Raw genomic sequence first — 22,033 nt, forward strand, 5'->3', positions numbered from 1 at the left:
CGCGCCCGCCGAAGTGGGTCAGGGCCCGACTGAGCATGCTCCGGCCGCGCCGCGCCGCCGCGAGCTGCGCTGCGGGCGCCCGGGTGGTGGTGGCCGCGCGCTCGCTCGTCGCCTCCGGCAGGTCAGGAGGCCGGTGGAGGCAGGGCCGTGGGGGCGCGCGGCCCGCGCGCGTGGGCGGGTCGCCCGCGCCGAGGCCCGTGTGTGTGTGTGGGGGGGTGCGCGTGCGTGCGTGGGATCTGGTTTACAAGAGAATCGAAGCGTGCTTTTTCCCTAAAAGACTGACACTGGAAATCATATTTTAACACCCCCCCTTTTTTTTATGGCATCTTGAATAACACATTTTAGCTCTAAGAACTTTGTAGTCTGGTTTCTTTCAAGTTTTTCCCCCCAAATATTTAGTAAGCATTCTTTACAGTTGCGCTCGAACCCCAAAATTGCACCTGTTTTACCAAAGACCAGATTTCCGTCCTTGCTCTCACATAGTCTTGCAATATTATATTCCTTTTTCTGAAATTCAGGCCCTCCGCCTTCTCCCTCGGACCCCCTGCCGCCTTTCGGGTCCTCAGGGAGCCCGCAGGGTGCCCTCGCAGCCCCGCGCTGCGCCGGAGGCGGGTGCGCTCGCGCGTGGCCCCTGCAGGAGAGGACGGAGGGGAGAGCCCGCGGAGAAGGGGCCTCGCGGGCTGCCGAGGAGCCCGCCCAGGGAGCCTCGCGCGAGCCACCCGGGGGGCGTGGTCTGTTCTTCCTGGGGGGAGGTAGACCGGCAGGTGGGACCCCGTGAGGCTTGGGGGTCCCGGCAGGAAACACCCCGGCGAGGGCTGGCTCCATTGCAGTGTCTTCTCCCCTGGAGCCCCGGCTCCGCTTAAGCTTGAAGGTCACTTTTGGTGCCGCTCCCGCGGTGGGTGCCTTGTCCTGGGGCCGCTTCCCTTCTCGCCCCTGAGGGCTCCCCCGCTCTGATGGCTGTCAGGACCAGGGTGCCGCTGTCAGGACCAGGGTGCCGCTGTCAGGACCAGGGTGCCGTCAGCTGGCTGTGCGCACAGGCCGTGCTAGTTCATTGCTGGGGCCCTTTCTGGTCCAGCAGGCTCCTGTTTTTTTTTTTTTTTTTAACAATTTTAGGTTGTATAACTTTATTTTAAATATATCTTTCTTGATTTCAGAGACAGGAAGGGAGAGGGAGGGAGAGAGAGAGAGAGGAACATCAATGATGAGAGAGCCATTGGTCGGCTGCCCCCCCCTCTGTGTGCCCTGACTGGGCGTGGAACCCCCATCGCCTGGATCCTAGGTCGATGCTCAGCCGCTGAGCCCCGCTGGGCCAGGCACCTGTTCTGATTAGTCAGTGTCTATGCCTGACTGTCCATGCCAGTTGTTAATATTTGGAATATTATCTTTGCCCCAAACCGTAACTTCTTGTATGCATCTACCCAAGTCATCTCAATTGCTGTCACCCTCAGGAAACTTGAACCCTGTATGTCCCAAATAGGACTCTGGAGCTGTAGCTGCTCTCCTGCCTGTGTGACCTAACTTGTTTACCGGGACCCCCCCACCTTCTCAGCCATGCACACCGCAAATATGGGTGTTATCCTAGACTCCTCCATCTGCCTTTCCCCTCTCATCTAGCCTGTCACTGTCGCGGTCCGCCCTGCCCTTAGACGCCTGAGTTCAGGCCCCCCGCTTCCATCTTCCCTTGCAGAAGGATCCTCTCTCTGTGTTCCCGCCAATCCATCCTCTGTGCCTCCTCAGATTTTCTTCCGAAGCAAATGATATTTCAATATATGTGCTAAAAATCCTTAAATGGATTCATAGTACTTTCAGGATAAAATCTGATTTTCAGACATGAACTGGTCCCTGCGTCCACTCCCGCCAGTGCCCCCGACAGTCCCCTACCCTAGCAATCCGACTTACTTGTCATGCAGGTTCAGACCTCTGTGTTCCTTTCGTGCTTCTCTCCACTCTGCCCCCTTGCTCATCCCTTGGCGAACATTGTCAGAGGAGACCCAGTTCAGGCTGGTCTCCTCTGACCTCCCCAAGGTCACTTCCTCTTGAATACATCAGCTGCACCATATGCCTTGTCTCCATTTTTTTATTTTTTATTTTTAAACTGCTTTATTGATTTCACATAATGAAAAGAATAATTTTTTTTCTTCCCCAAAAGTGGGTGAAATTTTCCTGCTGGACAGAGAGTTTTATACGGAGACAAAACAATATTCTATTAGAAACTGGTAAAGAGGAAACACCAAACAGTTTATAGAAAAGTAAATCCCAAAACTACTAGCTTTTAGAGCAGAGGCCACATGGTTAACCTCAGGGAAAGCCTTAATATTCAAGGTATAAGGGAAAAGTCATAATGATCCCCAGACTCAGGAGTTTGGAAGAGCATAGTGTGTCTCATTTGCTGCCCCCTAGTCTTTCTCCTGGTTTCCATTCGCTGCACTACGATCTTTTCTGCATCATTTCCGACTTCATCGTGATCAACGTGCTTGTTAGATATGGCCCATGGAAAATTAAAGACAAGTCCCCTAACCCACCCCAGCCTGACAGTTCCTCCAAGCTTCTGGGCTTCCCCCACCCTCCAGATGGCGTGGCTCCTCTCCATTCTGCACGGGGGCCCTGTCCCCTCCTTCGTTTTCCAGTTGGGCATTTTCCATGTTGAGATTTTTTACTGCTTGTTCCTCTTTGGATGCCATTGTTCCTGGGCTTGTCTTGCTGTCTGCTGCTCCTCCCAATTCTTGCAGCAGCACTTGGACCTGGAGACCTGCTTCTCCTCTGCCTCCACCTCCTACTCTTGGGGCTTACCTGGCCCAAGTCCTCAGGACCACAGGGAGCAGGAACCCAGGGGGTGTGAGCAACCGCAGGGTCTGCCTTGTTTCCATTTTGACACCTGACCTCGATTTGTTTTCCTTTGTCTCCTCCATTATGGTGTAGGCAGTGTGACCACAAGGGGCTCCTCTCAACAATCTTTGTGTCTTTGTTCTCAGTCCTCAATAAAATTTTACTTGATGAATGAGTAATAGACATATGTACGCATGTAATATTTAAAGTTTATTAATTTTTAAAATTCTTCCTGAGAATTGTAAGTAGAACGAAGAGAAAGAAATACAATAACAGTCACATCGTGTGTAACCTGCTGAATGGTTATGCTCCTTTGAGTAATATAAGCGAGGTCTCGGATTTGATCTTAAACCCAGTGATTTTCTTCAGCTTCAGAAATCGGGAAGCTTTCTTGTGAGCTAGTCTGATGTCCTCATTTTATCCATCTGTGGCTGCACAAGCTCAGCGTTGTCTTGCTAATTAACCACAAAGTCCATTGTTCTCGCTCATTGTGTTTCCTTCCACAGTATAGTTATAACCTCCTAATTGTGTGCTTACGTCTTAGAATAGATTTTATTTTTTCTGTTGAAAGTATGGCATTCTGGGAGGGCAGATTAATCATTTAGGAATGAACATAATTTTTATGGTTCTATCAGCTCCCATTGCCTGCTGAGAGCACCCAGAGTTAAGTATGGATGGACTGACTGCCTCCTTTAGGTTAACCGGGGATGGATGATGAATTTATTCCAGACCTCCTGGATAGAGTGGTCCAGGGACTGTGATTTTAATAGTCCCTCCTATTGATTGCACATAATATACTTGAGAGACACAGTTTTAAGTCATATGGATAAAAGAAAAACAAAAACAAAATTATTAGCTCAGAACTTCAGGTAGCCCCTGGATTGGTTTTTGTTGGCAGAAAGATGTACGTGGGCTGGAAGAACATTGGCCCGTTTGTTAAACGTGTTATTCATGTTCGTGCTTAGTAACATTAGAGAGTTTGGAGAACATAGTATGTATGTAGTAAGGGAGCTGCTTGTTTTCCACGTGATAACCGACAAGGGGATTTTATGGGTCACTCATGTAGGCCTGGTGTTACTCTCCAGCACTTCTTTCCTAAATTCAACCTCCTTTGACAGAGGGTGATGGGACAGTGGAGGTTCTGATCTTACCTCCTTCCTGGAAGTGGACAATCACAGGCGTGCAACCCTACATTAGGCCTTTTTCTTGTTCCTGGGAGTCTGAAAAGGCAAAGTTAGGAAGGTGGGTGGGGGAGCAATGAAAGGAAGCAGAAACTTCCCTATAATCTTGTGACTTGCTGAAGAAAACAAAGCTTCTTAAAAAGTCTTAGTCAATGTTAGGAAAATATTTCCTCTTTTGTTATGGCTTTAGACTGAGCATCGGTGTTGGTCTTTTGGAGGTGTGTGTGTGCATGTGTGGGGTCTAACCAGTTAGCCAGATGCAAAAATCAGGAGGGCAGATGGTGTGCCTGCCACTCGAGTGGGGCAGAAGACCCAGCCTGAAGGAGCATGCCCTTCCTGGACCTCCCTCTGAGACCACACCAAAGATCTGCTCTCCTGGACAGTTTCCCAACCTGGGACATTAATGGACATTGCAGCCAAGTCTCCTGTGTGTAGGGACTTCCTGACAGTGGGTGGATATTTGCATAGGAGGGTTGGAAGAGGGACTCTCCTTGTGAAACAGGTGTGAAAGAGTCCTGGAGAGCCTTACTAGGGAAATGGGGTGAGTCTCCTAGAGGGGGACTCCTTTGTATAAATTTGACTTTGCAGGTGCTTTCCCTTGGATTCTGGGAAGGTTATGTCTTATACATAGCTTGCAGTTTTGTTATTTTGGTTTATAATTTCCTCGGGATGGACGGAAGGCCAGACATCCACTTTCCCACCATAGGATAGAGGAAGTCAAAGTTGGGTGATCAAACAAACAGGTAATCAAACAAACAGCCAAACAAGTCACCGGGCAACAAGTGGGAAAACAGACACCCAAAGAAGCCAGCATGATGTCCAGGAGCGTGGCCCACAAGGACAGTCCTTTGCCCCAACACTTGACAGGGAAGCCACAGTGCTCACTTTGGAACATCGCTCAAAACTGAGGGCCCCTGGAGTCCAGGTGAGCTTCTGCAGCTTCACTGCAACCTTGGCAGGAATGACCTGAGAAACCTGCATGAGGGGAAAAGTCCAAAGTAAACTCAGGAAGTTGAATTGTGATTTTCTATGCAGGTGATTTTCAAGCCTCTCTCTTTTATAAGTAGTTATTGACTAGAATTAAGAGGATAGTGAATTTTATATTTTTTCTTTTTATCTTGTGGTTACATGTGACACCCAGTCTCGGTGTGCACATGGGGGGGAGGGCTTTTTGCCAGGGCAGAGGCTGGGCAGAAGCCCTGGCGAGTGGCCAAGGCAGGGAGGCCAGAGGGCGAGGTGGATGACAGGGCAGTAGGAGTCCTTTGGGAGGTTTAGGACTCTTACAGAGACAGCAGTGATGAGAGTGAGAGGTTGGCCTGGCAGTAGGTGGAAGCAGCTGGTTTTCGTTTGGTAAGATTTGAAGGACACTAGGAGGCTAAGAAGCCCTATTGTCTGTGGATATCTGGCTTCCTTCCTCGGGCCTTCCCCTCTGCTGAGTGATGTTTGGATAGATCAGGGAGCTGCTGTCCAAAGGCCAGGTGCTGCCCTGAGAGACCACATAGCAGGGAGCACGAAGGCCCTGGACATCTACTAGTGAATTTTCACCATGGGAAAGGACGAAGTGGGGACTAAAATGTACTTTAAAAAAATATATATGTTTTTATTGATTTCAGAGAGAGGAAAAGAGAGGGAGAGAGATAGAAACATCAATGATGAGAGTCATTGATCAGCTGCCTCCTGCACACCACCCACTGGGAACTGAGCCTGAAATCCAGGCAAGTGCCCTGACCGGGAATCGAACTGTGACCTCCTGGTAAACATTCAACCACTGATGTCAACACTCAACCGCTGAGCAATGCTGGCCAGACTAAAATGTACCTTTGATATTCCTGTAATTGTGGTTTGAGCCAACCTGAGGAATGAAGTTATTTAACAATTTGAAACTTTTCTTCCCCTTCACAAAAGACGCAGTCCAAAATGTGCTCACCTTTGGTATGATCCTTTCACCTCCCACATCATCGATACCATTTCTACCTGTAATTACAGGAATGACTGTGCTTGGTTTGTTCTCCATTATGGATGAGTTGTGCTTATGAATAGTTCTCCTTCACTTATGGACCATGCGGTGGCTATAATAGAACTGTAGTTATCCGGCTGAGGAAACAGGTTTCTTTATTTGGGCCACACCTGCTTCCCAGGCATTTGTAAGCTCTGCAGCTTCTCTTTAGTAGTCTTTTCAATTTGATCTGGTATAGATTCTGGTACATGTAGATGCCAGTAAATTTTGTTGAATTTCTTGCTGGAGATTGGTATTAGAACTACATGTTGGAGTATCTCGGAGGCAGGCATTTTAAAATTCAAATAGCATCAGTCACTTGGTTGGTCTGAAATGCTGTTCAGACTTCGGCCTCATTCTGCATGGTATTGATTCTGCGTTTCTTCCCGAAGGCATGTTTCAGATCTGTTACCAGCTCATTTCTGCCTGCTTTGGGTCAGCTGACAAAAAGGCAAAGCTGATAGTAACTGTGGATGAATCGGCTAAATGCATGAAAAATTATGAAGGACAAGGTTAAGGAATGATGTCTATTTTTTAGTATCATGGTTCCTGGGTTCTCCATGCTAATAGAGTATTTCTGCTATTAACTTCAATGAGCCTTCCATTTTTGCTTTAATAGAAATTTTAAAGATGTCTTGAAATCAACCACCCCTAAAACTTGAGGGATATTGTGATTGTATTTATGAACTAAATGGGCCAGTTTCCTTAAACCAAATAAAAGTTACAATTTGCTGCTCAAAGTAGGGTATGGTGACTCAGAAGAGCAGCTAGGAATTGCTAATAAGCATGATGACATTGGATGTGGCAGTCACAGGAGAAAGCAGAGTACGGTATAAAAGGACTCTGAAGACCCGACTCGATGGGATTGATCGCAGTGATTAATAATTCTGTGTGTGCTTTGGCCTGTAGCGCTAATTACTGAAAATGGACTACACTTGAAAGGGGAATACCCAGCCTATCTTCAGGAATCTTCGACTGTTACATGAATATTACATTTAATTACATTAAAAGTCCTCTATTGCTTTTTGCCCGTAAGACACATGGTAGATAATGAGTTCTCTTGGAGCAGAACTGCCCATCATCGTTAGGCCTTTACCGACCTATCACTCGCTTAGCACTGGACCCAGGGATGCAGGAGAACCAAAAACAGTTCAGAAGGTGTTAGTATTACAAAAGAGCAGCAATATAGACAACCCTGGGAAAAATGACGCCCTCATACTCTGCCTTACACTAACCTTTCAGCTTGGCGCTGTTGGCATGTTGAAATTCCCATGTACTCTTTCAGTACTAGGTGCTTTGGTTGTAAAGGTCTTATTTTTTTCTCTCTTTTTCTTATTTTCACGTGTATGCACACTCTATTTATTTCTCTTGAGAGTGTTATTTGCTTTCCTTTCATAATGTTATGGGAAGATTCATGAGAAGACCTATGGGGAAATGAGGAACCAAAGTCATTACTGGAAGGATCCGAGAGACTTGTCGGAAGCCAGGCTATAGCCCTCAGACAGCATTCCCGTTGGCCTGACTTCCAGGACAGTTCCCAAATACCACGTGCTTAAATGGCTGGATTGATTCATTTCTTGTAAGATTCTGACTCAGACACAGGTTTACTTTAAATAGTAGGCATCTAACCTAAGTATTAAAAATGTCATATCACAGGCAAGTCATGGAAGTTATGTGATTTAAAGATTGCTGGCTTTTTGACACCAGCATTTTATGTGAAAATACACTTTTTTTTTTTGGTATTTGTATTTGTGAGATCTACTTACTAATGCAGTTAATTGTAGAATCCATGTTAGCAAATCAGTATTGCCAACTTCCACGAGGCTTCATTACTGTCAGATCCCTTTTTAGGCTTTCCTTGCTCAACCTCCCAGCTTTTCCTAGTGACACTCCTCCCCATGACTCTCACTTCATCTAGGAGAAGGCCATGGTCTAAGTGGACCTCTCTGCAGTCAGTGCTTGGAAGCAAGGTTCTGAAGACCAAAGACACAGGGTGCTCGGACCTCTGGGTGCCCAAGGTCACTGTGCATCAGGAGTGTTCTGTTTTGCTTCAGGCTCCAGCTGTTTCATGGCCCCGGACTACTGCCATCAGGGTTGACGGTGACAGAAGAATGTAGTGGGCATTTGCCACCGCCCTTAACTTCCCTCCAACTTCCCAAATCCTCATGGTGGCACCAGGTTGAAGCCTATATTAGGGCAGACATGCCCCCCCCCCCCCCCACTGTCCTCTTATCATCTCTGCTTCATCAAGCACCTGCTACTTTCTGGTGCTGAGGCACTGTTACATCTGACCCAGTCCTGTTAAAGATACCTGTCCTCCGGTGGGTCCCCCTGGGGATCTCTTCAGAGCCCCTCAAAAGCCAGGAGGCCTCTCAGAGTTGCAGCTGGATCTGGAGTTGCAGTTAGAGCCACGAGTTCCTTGAGAGGTCTAGAGGTGGGATCGTGGAGTGACAGGAAACAGGAAGTTAAGAAGGGGATATGTATGTCTTCACTTCATACTCTTGTCCACTGAGTGCAACTTTGAAATGAGATCAATATTTTCAATATCTATTCAAATGCATATCGATAGTTTTAGAGGGAGGATATTTTTCATTTGTTGCATTAACTGTCAACCTGTGTCCTCCTAAACGTTATGATGACCACCAGCACTCCTGTGATGAAGTGGTAAATTGGACAGTGTTACATGAGCTCCAGTATGATTGGCTCTCAATGTCATCACAAGAAACTAGTCGTATAATTCATGAGTTTTAGAATGGATTAGATGCAGTATTTTGGACAGTGAAGCTAATATTGAAAATAAGTGGGAAAACCAAGCCTAATGCATACATTTTAATTTGTTATAAAATAAATGTGCCAGATTTTTCTAACAACTTAGGAACATCGCATAATTTATTATGACAGTTCATTTACGAAAGAACTAGGATGCCCTTTGTTTTTAAGCTATAAAACAAATTGGAGAGTGACTCTGATCCCATGAGTTATTTATGGTGGAAGATTAAAAAAAACATTGAGCATGATGAATGACTTTTCAGTGACAGGATTACAGTAAGAATAAATAACAGCAACAATAAAAATATAATGAATTTTACGTTTTAAATCAGTCTAAAGAATTTTCCAAAACAGCAAATTAAGTGATTTTATTTTTATCTGGTACATTAAAATTACCTTAGCATGCAAAGTACCTTTAACATACATTGCTTATACTCCCAAACTAGTTAAAACCCCTTGAGGATAGAGGCCACATCCAGTCCCTGCATCCAGGGTATTATCCTACACATAGTAAGTACTTGTTAAATGTCTGTTGAATAAAATATGAACTTCATAGTGATTTATGTAGTGTTCAAATAAACTAGCCTATATTAGGAAAGGAAGAATATGAAAGAGAGGCAATGATTTCATTTTGAATAGTTGTTGACCAAAATAATAATAAATAATAATAAAAATAAGAAGAATAAAAGAATGAATATTTGGCTAGAAGCAAGTTGGTATTTGGGAAGGTGGCTTCTCGTATAGGGTTAGGTTCTAAAATTAGTATGTAGTCAAAATTCATCTAGAAAATCCCTTATGTTGACCATAAAATTTAGCATACGCATTTGAGTATATAATCTATTTCCAAGGGGAGGGATGAAATGAGAGTCTCTATACAAAAGTCTGGGCTGTCATATCCATCTGTTTAAAGATATCTATCAAGATCCCAGGTGAAAAGAGGCTAGACAGAGATGTCCAAGAGTTTCTGTTGCCTACAGGATTTCCTCCATTCTGTCTTAATATTAAGCTTTATAACTTTAATACATATCGCTGTGAGGGTTCAGCATAATAAGGAGTCACATTTTCTGTATCTTATGTAGTAGGGTAGGGTCAGATGCTAAAGCCAGAGACTCCATTGCCTCTGTCTTACAGAGCTCTCTTATGATGTGAAGGGAAACTGGAAGTCCGTGGCGATTCTTTGATTTAATGAAATGGTTTCAGAGTCGCTGGAGCTCTGTGCTGTACCCATTCCGGAGCGGGGTTGGCACAGAGAGGTTTTGATTAAGCTTGAACTATTTAGTGAAGGCCTGCTCTGTTGGTCACTGCTCTCAGATCACAACACACGGTGGCAGGACAGTAAAACCAAGACATCATTTGTGTTTGAATTTAATCTTATTTTGTTTTGGTTTTAGGAAGACTCCGTCATTTAACCGTTTTAAGAGTCTAAATGGGGAGATTGCATAAGGCATAGGGGATTAGTGCAATTTGTTACTATTATTGGAAAAAATGTAAAATCTGGTGGGCTGTATGAGGTTGATTATCTGACTGAAGTTCATCATTAATAATGATTTTGGACAGAAGATGTAGTATTCCTGTTCTGTTTGTGTGAGCGTGTCGTACATTTCTCAGCCTTTCCTTGAATGATATCCTTACTAATGTAAGTGCCATCCACGGCCTGTTTGTAACCTGCTTAAGGAACTTGGATGATCAAAGCCCTTTCAAGGTTTATCCTGAAACAACTTCTTGGTTTAGGTGCCAGGAACGAGACTCCACGTATCTGTGGTGATGCTGGCTTATTCTAGCAACGAGATTTACTTCTGACAGGACTACAGGGAGCTTCAGCTACAGAGTGGTTTTCTGGGGGGATCACAAGAGCACTGCTACTTGCCATGTTGTTGGGTAAAAACTGAATGCTGGAGAGCATGGATTCCACGAGCTCCATGAGGTTTTGTGCTCTTCTCATTTATTTACATTTCGTATCTATAGCCAGGAGTGGAATATAATGAATCCCTGTCCAACAGGCCTGGCATTCCTTGGTGGCAGAGTGCTGGGCCTCTACCTGCGGAATCACTCAGGAGTCAGAGGATTGCCTGCACGCTGTGAATCCTGCCAGTGCGCTCTGGCTTGCCTTCCGTGGATGCTTCTCTCCTGCCACCTGTGTGTTCCTGCCATTTACAAAATGGGCAGAGTGGTCCTTTCCTCAGGCGCTTGTGGTCTTGTGTATGGACGTGCTGACTGTATGGGGTATCAATGGTCACTGTAAAGCCCTTTATACAAATGTATGCAATGTACCACCATGTTTGAGGTGACACATGTAGTGCCATCTTTCCAGAGGTGCCGACTCAAAACCCATTGGTTTGAGTCCTGCTGGGTTGGTGTACCAACTGTGCTCATATGAGTAATTTACATGGGAGAGGACCTCGAAGGGGCAGTAACTGGATTAATCCTGTATCTGTGCTATGGACTGAACTGTGTCCTCAAAAATTCATATGTTGAAGCCCTAATCCCAGTGTGATGGCATTAGGAGGTTGTGGTAGGAAGTATTTAGGTCTTAAGGATGGAATCTTCAGAATGGGTTTGTGTCCTTATAAGAAGAGTTGGGAGAGGATCTCTCTCTCTCTGCATGTGAGGATCCTGCAAGAAGGCAGTCCTTTGCAAGCCAGGCAGAGGGATCTCACCAGAACCTAACCATGCTGGCACCCTGATCTTGCCCTTTCCTGCCTCCAGATCTATGAGAAATAGATGTCTGTGGTTTAAGCCACCCAGCCTATGGTATCTTGTTAAAGCAGCCCGAAGTGACTAAGATGGTATGGTTCCAGTAAACATTTGTCTAGAACATAGTGTCATCCTTACTCTGACTCATGTCTTCCGATACAGAGGAATCAGCTTACATCACGACAACTGTAACAATTTAAGGAGGGGCCAACATTTGTGCCACACTAGTGCAGTGTGCTGCTATGATGAGGGACCGAGTTTCCTTTTTGTAAGGATGCAATTTAATGCAGCTTTCAGAGTGGAGCAGGCTGTGTTGCCATGGAGTAGTTTGTACATGGTATATATGGAATTGAGATTAGAATGCAGCTGTACCATATGTGTGTCTTTTGAAGAAATGGTTCTGTGTTTTTGTTTGTTTTGGGACATGAGGCTGATTCAGACAATCTCCTACAGAAAAGGCCTATGAGTATTTTTGCTCTCATCAAAATTCTCGTTTTCTAAAATTTCTAAAAGATTAATTTATCAAAAATTTAACAATTTTTAAGTCACTCCCCATGTCCACTAGGTATCTGAGAAGACCTTTCAATTCCAAAAAAACCCAGCCTTCACAGAATGTGTAACCACCCTGTCCATTTCAGAACACACAGTTCGTAATGTACCTGTTGGCCAGGTGTTTTTGTTTTAAGTCACCTCAAGTCCTTTTTGGAAACAGGGATATCAATGAAATAAATCACCAAATACACAAAGAGATGTGGACAGATTTTCAGGTTAGCACAGTACGGCCACTGCAGATGGAGAGTCATAGGTTGGGGTCAGGGCGACCCTGGATCATCTTCCGAGTTAGCAGTCAGAGAGGACAGCCAGTTCTGCCCCACAGGGTGCTCCGTGTGCCAGTGGATGCTCTGTTTGACCAGGAACAAGAGGAGAGACTCAAGGAGAGCAGTGAATACCAGCATCAAGCTGAGGTTCGTTGCAAACACACTAATGGTTGGTAGACCAGCTGTGCAGCCGGCCCTCCACATGATTAGAAACAGAGAGTAGCCTCACCTGCTCCCTTTTGCTACTGCACTGGCCTCCATCAGCAGCCACGCTTAATTTTAAATTGGCAAGAGAGGATTCACCCAGTTTTTGAATTTATACAGCCTCTGCATGAAACAGTTTGCCCCCTAATCTTCAATTCTAATGTGCTGACTGCATTTGAATACTTAAGTTGGATTTCACTTATATGTTTATACATATAAAATGTTGAGGTAAAGACAGTGAATTTTGGTTGAGGTGTATTATTAGTTTGCTAGGGTTGTTGTAGCATCACCGTAAACAGAGTGGCTTAAAGAGGAACTTGTCTCATAGTTCTGGAGGCTAAAAATTCAAGATCAAGTGTCGCATGGCATGGCTGTCCTCCCCCTGAAGGTGCAGGGAAGGATCTCTCCCAGCCTCTCTCCTGGCATCTGGTAGTTCCTTGACGTGTGGCAGTGTAACGCCAGCCTTCACATGGCATTCTCTCTGTGTGCCTGTCCATGTCCAACTTTTCCCTTTATAAGGACAGCAGTCGTGTGGGGTTAGTGGCCCACCCTGCTCCACTGTGACTCATCTTAACTAATTACATCTGCTACAACCTTATGTCCAAATAAGGTCACATTCTGAGGTACTTGGAGTGAGCATTTCAGTATATAAATTGGGTGGGGGGAGGCCAGCCACTAATAGTGTGATTGGCATGAAGACAGTCAACTATGGAGGGTCAGCACCAGTAGGATCCTGGAAGATTGTTGGATGCAGCCCCCTTATTTTACACATGAGATCAGTGGGCAGTAAAGGATATATTATATATTTAAAAAATTAAGTTAGGTAACGTATCCTCCAAATGTTCTATAATAATTAAAGTTTTTCGCCTGGCTGGGCGTGGCTCCGCAGTTGAGCATCGACCTAGGATCCAGGCGATCAGAGTTCGATTCCTGTCAGGGCACATGCCCGGGTTGCCGGCTCAATCCCCCTTCAACAGGCAGGCAGGAGGCAGCCGGTCAATGACTCTCTCATCACTGATGTTTCTCTCTCTCTCCCTCTCCCTTCCTCTCTCTGAAATCAATAAAGGTATATTTAAAAAAAAAAAGTTTTTCTATGTTTTTTCATGTCTTTCTCCCAATGCAAATGTGGCCGTCTCCTTTTCTTTCTTGTTCTCTGAATCTCCCCCACCATCCCCTCTCCTTCCTCACCGTCGGGAAATCTTCCTTAGCTCTTCTCACCAGCGGACTGCCCAACTCTGCACCCTGCACCACAAGCCTTTAGCAACGTGGCCCATCCTGTGTCCTGATTTTTATTAACGGACATCTGAGATGTACATGTCACCTTATGTTTTTATTATTCCATGCACTTATTAGACTCCTGGCCTTGGTGGATTGAACATTTTCTGGTTCTGTTATTAAAAGGAACTCCAACAGTTAGGCACAGGAAACTTTCCTGAGAGACAAGTTTTAATCACCTGAATTTTGAAGAGTAGATGTGTGAAGGTATTTGGGAGTCAGGCTGGGGGGTGAGGTGGTAAGAGTAGCTGAGTTAATGAGTGCCTAACTAACCATTCCTTACCCAAAAGTCAAACTAGCTGCGATTTTCCACTTTGATAATGTAAGCCTTTTGTTGGGGATGTATGTGTAATGATATTTAGAAAGTTCCCAGGGACATCAGACTCTATTGGTCTTGTCTCTATAACAAGGTTATGTGCTCCTTGAAGATAGGAACCACCCCTTTTCCTTCTAAGTGCCCTACATACTGGGGCAGGGCATGCTTGTTAACTTGTTGTGTTAAATAGTGAAGCCAGAGATTGTCTTAATAATAAATAAGGTCAATAAACAAAAATGTGTTATCTTATTTTGAGAGTAAGCATAAATTTACCATGATTATCCAATGGGATTTGCCATTTTAATTTTGAACAGTATGTAAAATATACTTTAAAATATTGTAAAAATTGAAAGCACATATTAACCATTCTAAAAAGTTAAAAATTAATTTAAATATTTCTCTAGAATGAATGAAAACATTTTTAAAGGATTAATGAAACAGGAGTACGTGATATAAAATTATACAGATTTCACATGAGAACACAAAATTTATTAAATATTTTAATGGGAAAATCAATATTTAAATATATTACTTTCCACCCACTGTTACTTAGAATGGCTTAGACATTGTACTTTATATCTAGTGTACAGAAATGTCTTGATGATTTCTCTCAATACCCGAATGTATTATCTTGTACTCCTGCATTTAATTAAATGAACAGATTTAGTCAGCAGTAGTCATGAAATTCCAGGCCATTATATTATTAAATAATATTGTTTTCACAATTTATGCTAAATATGAGATATATTTGGATTTTTGTAACGATATCACTCAGAATAAAAAATTTACTGTAATCCTTCCTGCAAGCTTTTAAAGAAATTGTGACACCTGCTGGTTAAGATTTGTTACTTCATATTAATTTCAAAAACGACGTTTTTCATTAGAGCATAGGAATGTAATACAGTCTGAAGCAATCCTACATACAGACTTTTGAGATTTCCTAGGTTGTTACAAACCTTCCATGTTTATTCTTGCCTCTGCATGACCATAAATAACAAATCGATGGCTATATATTTCTGAATCTTTGCCATAGAGTCTGAGTTCAGTGTAGGTTTTTTCTCTTGAGCAATGTGTGCCAAGAACATATCTGTAGGTGAGAGGTTGCTCAGTGCTGAAAAACCTCCTGCAGAATTACACTCCTCTGCCTCTTCTTTTTCTGACCACTACTGTACAAACATACTGGTAATGCTGCTGTGTCTCCTTCTAGGCCTCAGCTCTCTCCCACTCCTCTGGCTGGCCCTAAGCACAGCCCTGTGGTAACCCATTGCTCAGAACCTCAGTTTCCTCATTTGTAAAATAGGGCTAATAATGCTGCTTCCAGTTGTTCTGAGCATTAAACTAGGTGATGCATGAACAGCACTTAGCTTCATTAATGTTATTTTTTAGTCTTAGAAGACTTTATGTATCTGTCATCAGTAGTTAGAAGATTCGCCAAGATATGACTAAGACTTTTCATCTCATCTATATTGTCTAATCCATTTTTTATCCTGGTTTTCTTCCCTTTTGTACTTTGAAGATCCCCTTCTTTGCCAGACAGACTTTGCAATCCCAGGGCCTAGAAATTTAGCTCATCAACACAACAGGACAGAAATCATCCGGAGGCTGGTGAGAAATGCCCCCATGGGTCCTCTGAGCACTTGAAGCTTCTCTAGCTTTTCTCCTCTGTTAATTAGTGTGTGCTCATTAAAACTAACTTTGTATTTGCTAGAAAGAGGGGATAATCATCATGACTTCGGTGAAGAAAAGCAAGTTTGGTAATTAGTTCAATAAATGCTAACAGTTACTGGGAGAGGTGCTGGGATGCAAGATGAGGAGACGAGCCCTTCCAGAAGCAGCTCACGAAAATCTCTTAACTGTTTTAACCCAACAACATGTCCTTCCTGGCTATTCTTTTGCACCTTTTTAGGTCTTGCAAGTTTCAAGTGCCTGAAATTTCTTGCATTTGCCCTCTTTCCGCAATAGAGCTGACAGCTCTGTCTGCTGGGTGGGTCCCTGGCAGTCCTGAATAAACGGTGTTCACGGTGTAAATTAAGCGTCTGGCATGCAGAGTCATCTTTTTAAATGCGGTATTTAGCAAGTTCTTGCTACATACAAAGTGTTCTATAAACATTTGTTTTAATTATTGAAAAGAATTTTCAAATTGTCAGGGCACCATTTAATTTCAAAGTGCTCAGTAATTGAATTTGGGAACAGCAGACAGGATGTGCATCATTGTTGTTCTTGGGAAGGCAGAGCAATGTCTGGGAACAGAGATTCATACATCAAAACTTTCTATTTTTATTTCTTAAGACCTGAGCCCCTTGGAACTCAGAGTCAGCCTCAGGCCAGGACAGCGCAGTGGTTGACGCATTAAGAGAGGGATGTTGCTAATAATTTTATTATTTATTATAGAAGGACTGCATGTTCATTTCAGCTAATTAATAAGAAGATATAGGAGGTAAAACCTCACCTGTAATCCCACAACCCAGAGCTATTGCTTGTTCACATTTCCACATGTACCAACAGGCTGTTGGCACTGCACATAGCTGCGTGCAATACTTTTCCACCCATTCCCTCTTAAACCCACTCCAATCAGCTTTTCAAACCCCCTCTTCTTCACAAAACTGCTTTCGTACCAATGACCTCCACTTTGCATGATCCAATGGGCCAATTCTCAGCCCTCGGCAGCACTTGGCATAGTTTGTCACTCTCTCCTGAGCACCACACTGGCCTGGCTCTTTCTGCCTCATTGGTTCCTCCTCAGCTGACTTGGTCTCTCCTTTTCTGCACTGGACTGTCCATGTTGGTTTACTCCAGGCTCAGTTCTTGAACTTCTGTCTACCTTTGGTGATCATTCAAGCTCAAGGTTTAAACATCCATATTTGCTGATGACTCACAAATCTCATCTCCAGCTCTGACCTCTCTCCCAAACTCCAGATGGACATTTCAACTGCCCACTCACATCTCCATTTGGATATTTTATAAGTCAGGAAACCAGAAGATGTGCTATGCATCTGAGTATGAAGGGTTTGAATACAGGGGACTGGAAGTTTAAACAATGGCGAGAAGGCCTGGGGAGGAACAGGCAAAAGAATTGTCAAAGGCTCAGACACAGACGACAGTATGGTGATTACTAGAGAAAAAGGGGGTGGGGGCAGGTAGGAGAGGGTAAAGGGGGGATAAGTGGTGATGGAAGGAGACTTGATTTTGGGTGGTGAGCACACAATACCATCTATTATAGGTTGTACAGCTGAACCCTATATAATTTTATTATCCAATGTTACCCCAATAAATTCAATAAAAATTAAAAAAAAATTATCACTTCTGTTTCAGCCGGCAGTAAGCACATGCAGGAAGCCACTGCAGGATCCTCCACCAACTCTCAGGCTGCAGCATAAGGCTGTGAAGCTGCTGGAATAACATGCACCCACCAACTATCCCTGATGTGGGCAATTTTCAAAGAGCTCCCTCAGAAGCCACTTGGAACTCCTTCTGGCTTTAACAACTCCCAGAGGACAGGGACTCCAGTCTCAGGCCTCTCACTGGATGACTTCAGTGGAGCAGGAGATTCTGGGAAATGTAAGTTGTGTAGTATTACGAAAAGGCAAGGCAGTAAATCTAATTCCCAATCTCTCCTTCTTACTTAGAATTAATAGGTCTGATGCCTTTAGGTATGTTTAGCTTCAGACTTTTATTTTAAAGGGGTTTTTATGGCATAACATAGTATCTGTGGTAGTCTTACTGAAATCATTTTATAATGGTCAAATTCTAACAATTTTTGCAACAAGATTTTATTACATTTTCCTAAAAAGTAGAAAAAGTTTATATTACAGACCATTTTGGACTTATTTTCTTACATTTTCAAAATAATTTACTGTAAAAATTAGTTTCAATGAAAATTTACAGGAAATTATAAAGCAGTTGCAGAGTTCTTTACAACAAATTCACGGTAAAAATAATTTTTTTGCAGGTTGAAAATTTATCAAAAGGTATAAGTGGATTATAAATATATTTTGGCAATTTGGTGGATTTAAAGGCACTTGAAAAGTTGTCTAGTTAAATTTCTAAAGATATGACATGTTTGATGTATGTCTAAACCAATGATCATTTTTTGCTGCTAAAACATAGAAATAATTTATCTAAAAAACCCATGAGTACTATGAAGAGTTTGATGTCTTCATAAAGATTCTTTTATAAGTTGGGCTAATCTCTGGAAGGCCTAAAATAGAAAATAGATAAGAATTAATGAAATTAGGATGCTATTTAGGAAAAGTTTGTCAGAAGTTTAAAAATTCAAACAATGAGTATCCATCTAAGCTTGAGATAAGGCAATGAAAAACCAAGTTTAACATCAGTTTTATCATGGTAGGATCCCATCAATGTCATAATATATGTAGATATAAGCATATTAGAGTCCCAGGATTTTTCTGTTGTTCTTATAGCCCTCAAGGCCATCATTTTCTATTTTCTCCATACCACATATTATGTTATTTTTTCATATAATCTCTTATCTGCATATATATTCTATATAGTTTAAATTGTCCAACTCTATTATATGAAAACAAAAATAACTTATTAAAAGCACATTTAATGATGTGAGAAAGCAAGCAAATAAAGAACACACATAGAACCAATCCATTTCCAAAGATAAGCATAAACTCATCTTAAGGTTAATGGCACCGTGCAATTTATGGGTCTTGTTTGGATTCCCAGACACACAGTTCTTAGGAACTTGTTTCTTTGCTTCTTGTTATTTTGGGTAAAGCTAGACTTTGTGATTAATTTGAGAATATTATTCTCTTTGACTTGCTGATAAATTTTTCCTCAATGAAAGAGACTACTGACTTCAATTTGTACTTTTGGCTCATGTTAATTCTATGAAGGAAGGAAAGAGATTTTCTTCATAACGTATTAGTAATCGGCAAACACTGTTTAGTAGGTCTAAAAACTATCCTTGAAAACAATAAAATTAAACTACAACCCAGTCTCTTCATTTGTCTATAGAAGTCTAGCAACCAGGTAAAATGTATTTTTTAATGGTAGTTTATGACTCTTCAACTAATACCTGTTTTTCAGAAACACAAGAAGACTTTAAAGTATATTGTAACTCACAAAATGAACATATCTAACAAAAAACAGAACTGATATCTAGTGTTACTCCAAAGAAAATACTGTACTTACCACATCCATTTGTTCTGGAGAAGCCAAAGAGAAGGATGCTCTAAAGTAAGGGCTAGGAGCTGAGCTGTCAATGTAGAAAGCACTTCCAGGAACCATTAATACCTAAGAGTTTATAGAAAATAAGGGACATACCATTAAAGAAAAACTGAAAGAAAATACAGGTAAATCAAATCTCAGAATGGGGAAGGGCTTTTAAAATTAAAGGCAATTTAAAATTAAAATTAAGAACAAATCACACGGGAAAAATAAATTTATATAAAAATTCTGTATATCACACAATAAACAACTAAAAGCAGAGAAACTGGAAAAATGTTTACAATAAATATGGCAAATGAGACCTCTTCTCTACATATAAAGATTGCACAGAAACTGAGAAGAAAAACACTAGAATTCTAGCTTTAATGGGCAAAGAGTAGCTTACAAAATAAATAGATATGGTAATAAACATGAATAAATGTTTAACCTAACTGGAAAGGTAATGTAAGTTCAAACAATGAGATAAGATTATTAAGTTATCTAATTTGGAAGTAACTTTTAGTCTGGGATCTGAAAGACAGGTAGGTATTGGCCAAGCAAAAAGTAGGGGAAGAATATTTTAGGGAGAAGATAACAGAGTATAAGGGCCCTGAGATGTGAAGAATATTGCCCCCCTCAAAGAACTGAAAGGAGGTAAAAATTTAATACATAAAACAATGTTGAGTAAGTGTGTCAAGACACAGTGGTGAGAACCACTGTGATTCTTGATGACTACTGTGGCAGATAGCTCACTGTGGCAAAGTACATTTCCTCTGCCTCCTGGGCATACAAATATATTCTATTCCCCAGCCTCTTTCTAATTATATGTGCACAGATGGCCAATGGATGTGAAATCGTGTGCTACTTCTAGGCCTGACCCATAAAATTCTTCCCCTGTGTGATCCACCATGCTCTTTCCATTTTATAGCCATGTGGAATCTATGTGTTGAAGACCAAAGAGCAAGGAGATGGAAGGAACTAGGGTCTAAATCACTGCTTGGAGCACAGCTGCCTGAAGATCACTTAATTGAAAATTTCATGTGAGTCAGAAATAAACTTCAATTGTGTTAAATCTTCAAGTTGGTTATGTAGTACAATCATGACATTCAAAAGCATTAAGTAACTGCTTGTTGTCACATGGTATAAATCTGGGCGCTGTCTGCTAAGGTAAGATGAGTAGGGAGTGAAATGATTTGAGGCACTCTGGGGAAAAGATTTCAAGGCAGAAGATAGGTTTTTGTGTCCTTAATAACAATAAAATTAAAATCATTTTTCTCAATATAGCAGAAAAGTTTTGGGATGTGCTAGAAACAAGTTGCTGTAAGAGAAAGAGGGAGTGTTAAAAAATCTCTTTGCAAGATGACTAGAGTCTGGACTAGGGCAGGGGTAATAAAGTTGGAGATTTTTATTTTTAATTTTTAAATATATCTTTGTTAATTTCAGAAAAAGGAAGGGAGAGGGAGAAAGAGAGAGATAGAAATGTCAATGATGAGAGAGTTATTGATTGGCTGCCTCCTGCATACCCTCCACTGGGGATCGAGCCCGCAACCCAGGCATGTCCCTGATCAGGAATTGAACTGTAATCTCCTGGATAATAGGTCGATGCTTAACCTCTGAGCAACACTGGCTGGGAAAGTTGGGGATTTTTTAGAAAAAGTAAAAGTACATGCAACAGGATATATGGAATAAATGAAGAGGACTGAAAAAAAAAACTACAATAAAATATGAAGTCTGTAGTCTTAGCACGTAGCTCGGAGATACATACAAATAGCCGCTTATCAAATGTTCTTAAAGATAATGGCATTGATATGTAAGCAAAGAAAATATAAAATTGATATGTTATACTAAAATGTATTTCTTTGAAATAAACCAGTTAAGTATTTATTGAGTATCTACTGTGTGCTGTTACTAGGATTAGAACAATTAATAAAACATGAATCCTGGCCTCCAGTAAGATTAGAGAGGATGAATGAGTTTCCCAAGGGAGTAGAGCTAGTCCTGAAGGCCAGCCAGTTACAGTCCCAGGCCTAATCTTTAGACTGCTTCACCTCTTATGCACTAGCAGGGTACTCTGTCAACACCAATCTGATTTTTTGTACAATCTATTCTATTGCTTCAAGACAAAATTGATACTAGAAATAGATCTTAGTGTTTACAAAAGAATGACAACCATGAGAAGGGAATTAATTAATGGAGAAAGGATAATTTATTTGGTAAATTGGAAAGCTACACAGAAAAGTATTTGTATTTCTGAGCTTAATCAATGCCCCTGAATGAAATCTAAATATACCTATGATTTAAGTACAAAAGGAGAATAAAAAAACACAAGAAATCATCACGGGCTAATTTGAAGTAAAAACAGCAGGACAGAAACTTTTCTGTGTAATTTTAACCATGTAAAGTAACTGCACAGCCAAAATACCAGCTATATACAAGCTCTTCAAGGAAATACAGCACAAATACTGATAAAATCTAGGTGGTGAAATTATGGGCTATTTAAAATTTTTTCATTATACTTTTGCTCATTTTCTAAGTTCACTACCATGAATATGCTTTACTTTCATAATCGGGGAAAAACCCCTCCATTTTAAATACTAATGGCTAATACCTATTGAGCATTTACTAGTCTAAGTGCTTTATACTTATTAACTCAATTATCATAACAACCTTATGAGGGAGAAAGTCTCATTATTACTATTTTATAGATAAAACTCAGGGAGGGTAACTTTTCCCAAGCCACACATCCAGTAAAGGGTGAAGCTGGAATTCAAACCCAAGG

At 41.9% G+C, this 22,033-nt stretch overlaps 1 protein-coding gene, 1 long non-coding RNA gene and 1 pseudogene across 2 annotated transcripts in view; 1 reads left to right on the top strand and 2 right to left on the bottom strand.

Annotated features, from left to right (window-relative positions):
• On the top strand, nt 1-20,288 carry LOC107527519 (uncharacterized). Its single transcript, XR_015714401.1, has 3 exons — nt 1-121; nt 17,392-17,637; nt 20,183-20,288. It is a non-coding gene; the product is annotated as an uncharacterized LOC107527519 (long non-coding RNA).
• LOC107527488 (protein BEX4-like) lies at nt 2,318-2,681 on the bottom strand (annotated as a pseudogene).
• Nucleotides 17,825-22,033, bottom strand: part of AADAT (aminoadipate aminotransferase) — a 21,754-nt gene continuing 17,545 nt past the window's right edge. The window contains exons 12-13 of the mRNA XM_016200292.2: nt 19,240-19,341; nt 17,825-18,277 (exon numbers count right to left, since the gene is read on the bottom strand). Of these exons, the coding sequence (XP_016055778.1) occupies nt 18,236-18,277; nt 19,240-19,341 (144 nt within the window). The 3' untranslated portion in view covers nt 17,825-18,235. The remainder of the gene's footprint in view (nt 18,278-19,239; nt 19,342-22,033) is intronic.

The sequence above is a fragment of the Miniopterus natalensis genome, chromosome 4 (assembly GCF_054644295.1).
Source record: "Miniopterus natalensis isolate mMinNat1 chromosome 4, mMinNat1.hap1, whole genome shotgun sequence".
Classification (NCBI taxonomy): domain Eukaryota; kingdom Metazoa; phylum Chordata; class Mammalia; order Chiroptera; family Miniopteridae; genus Miniopterus; species Miniopterus natalensis.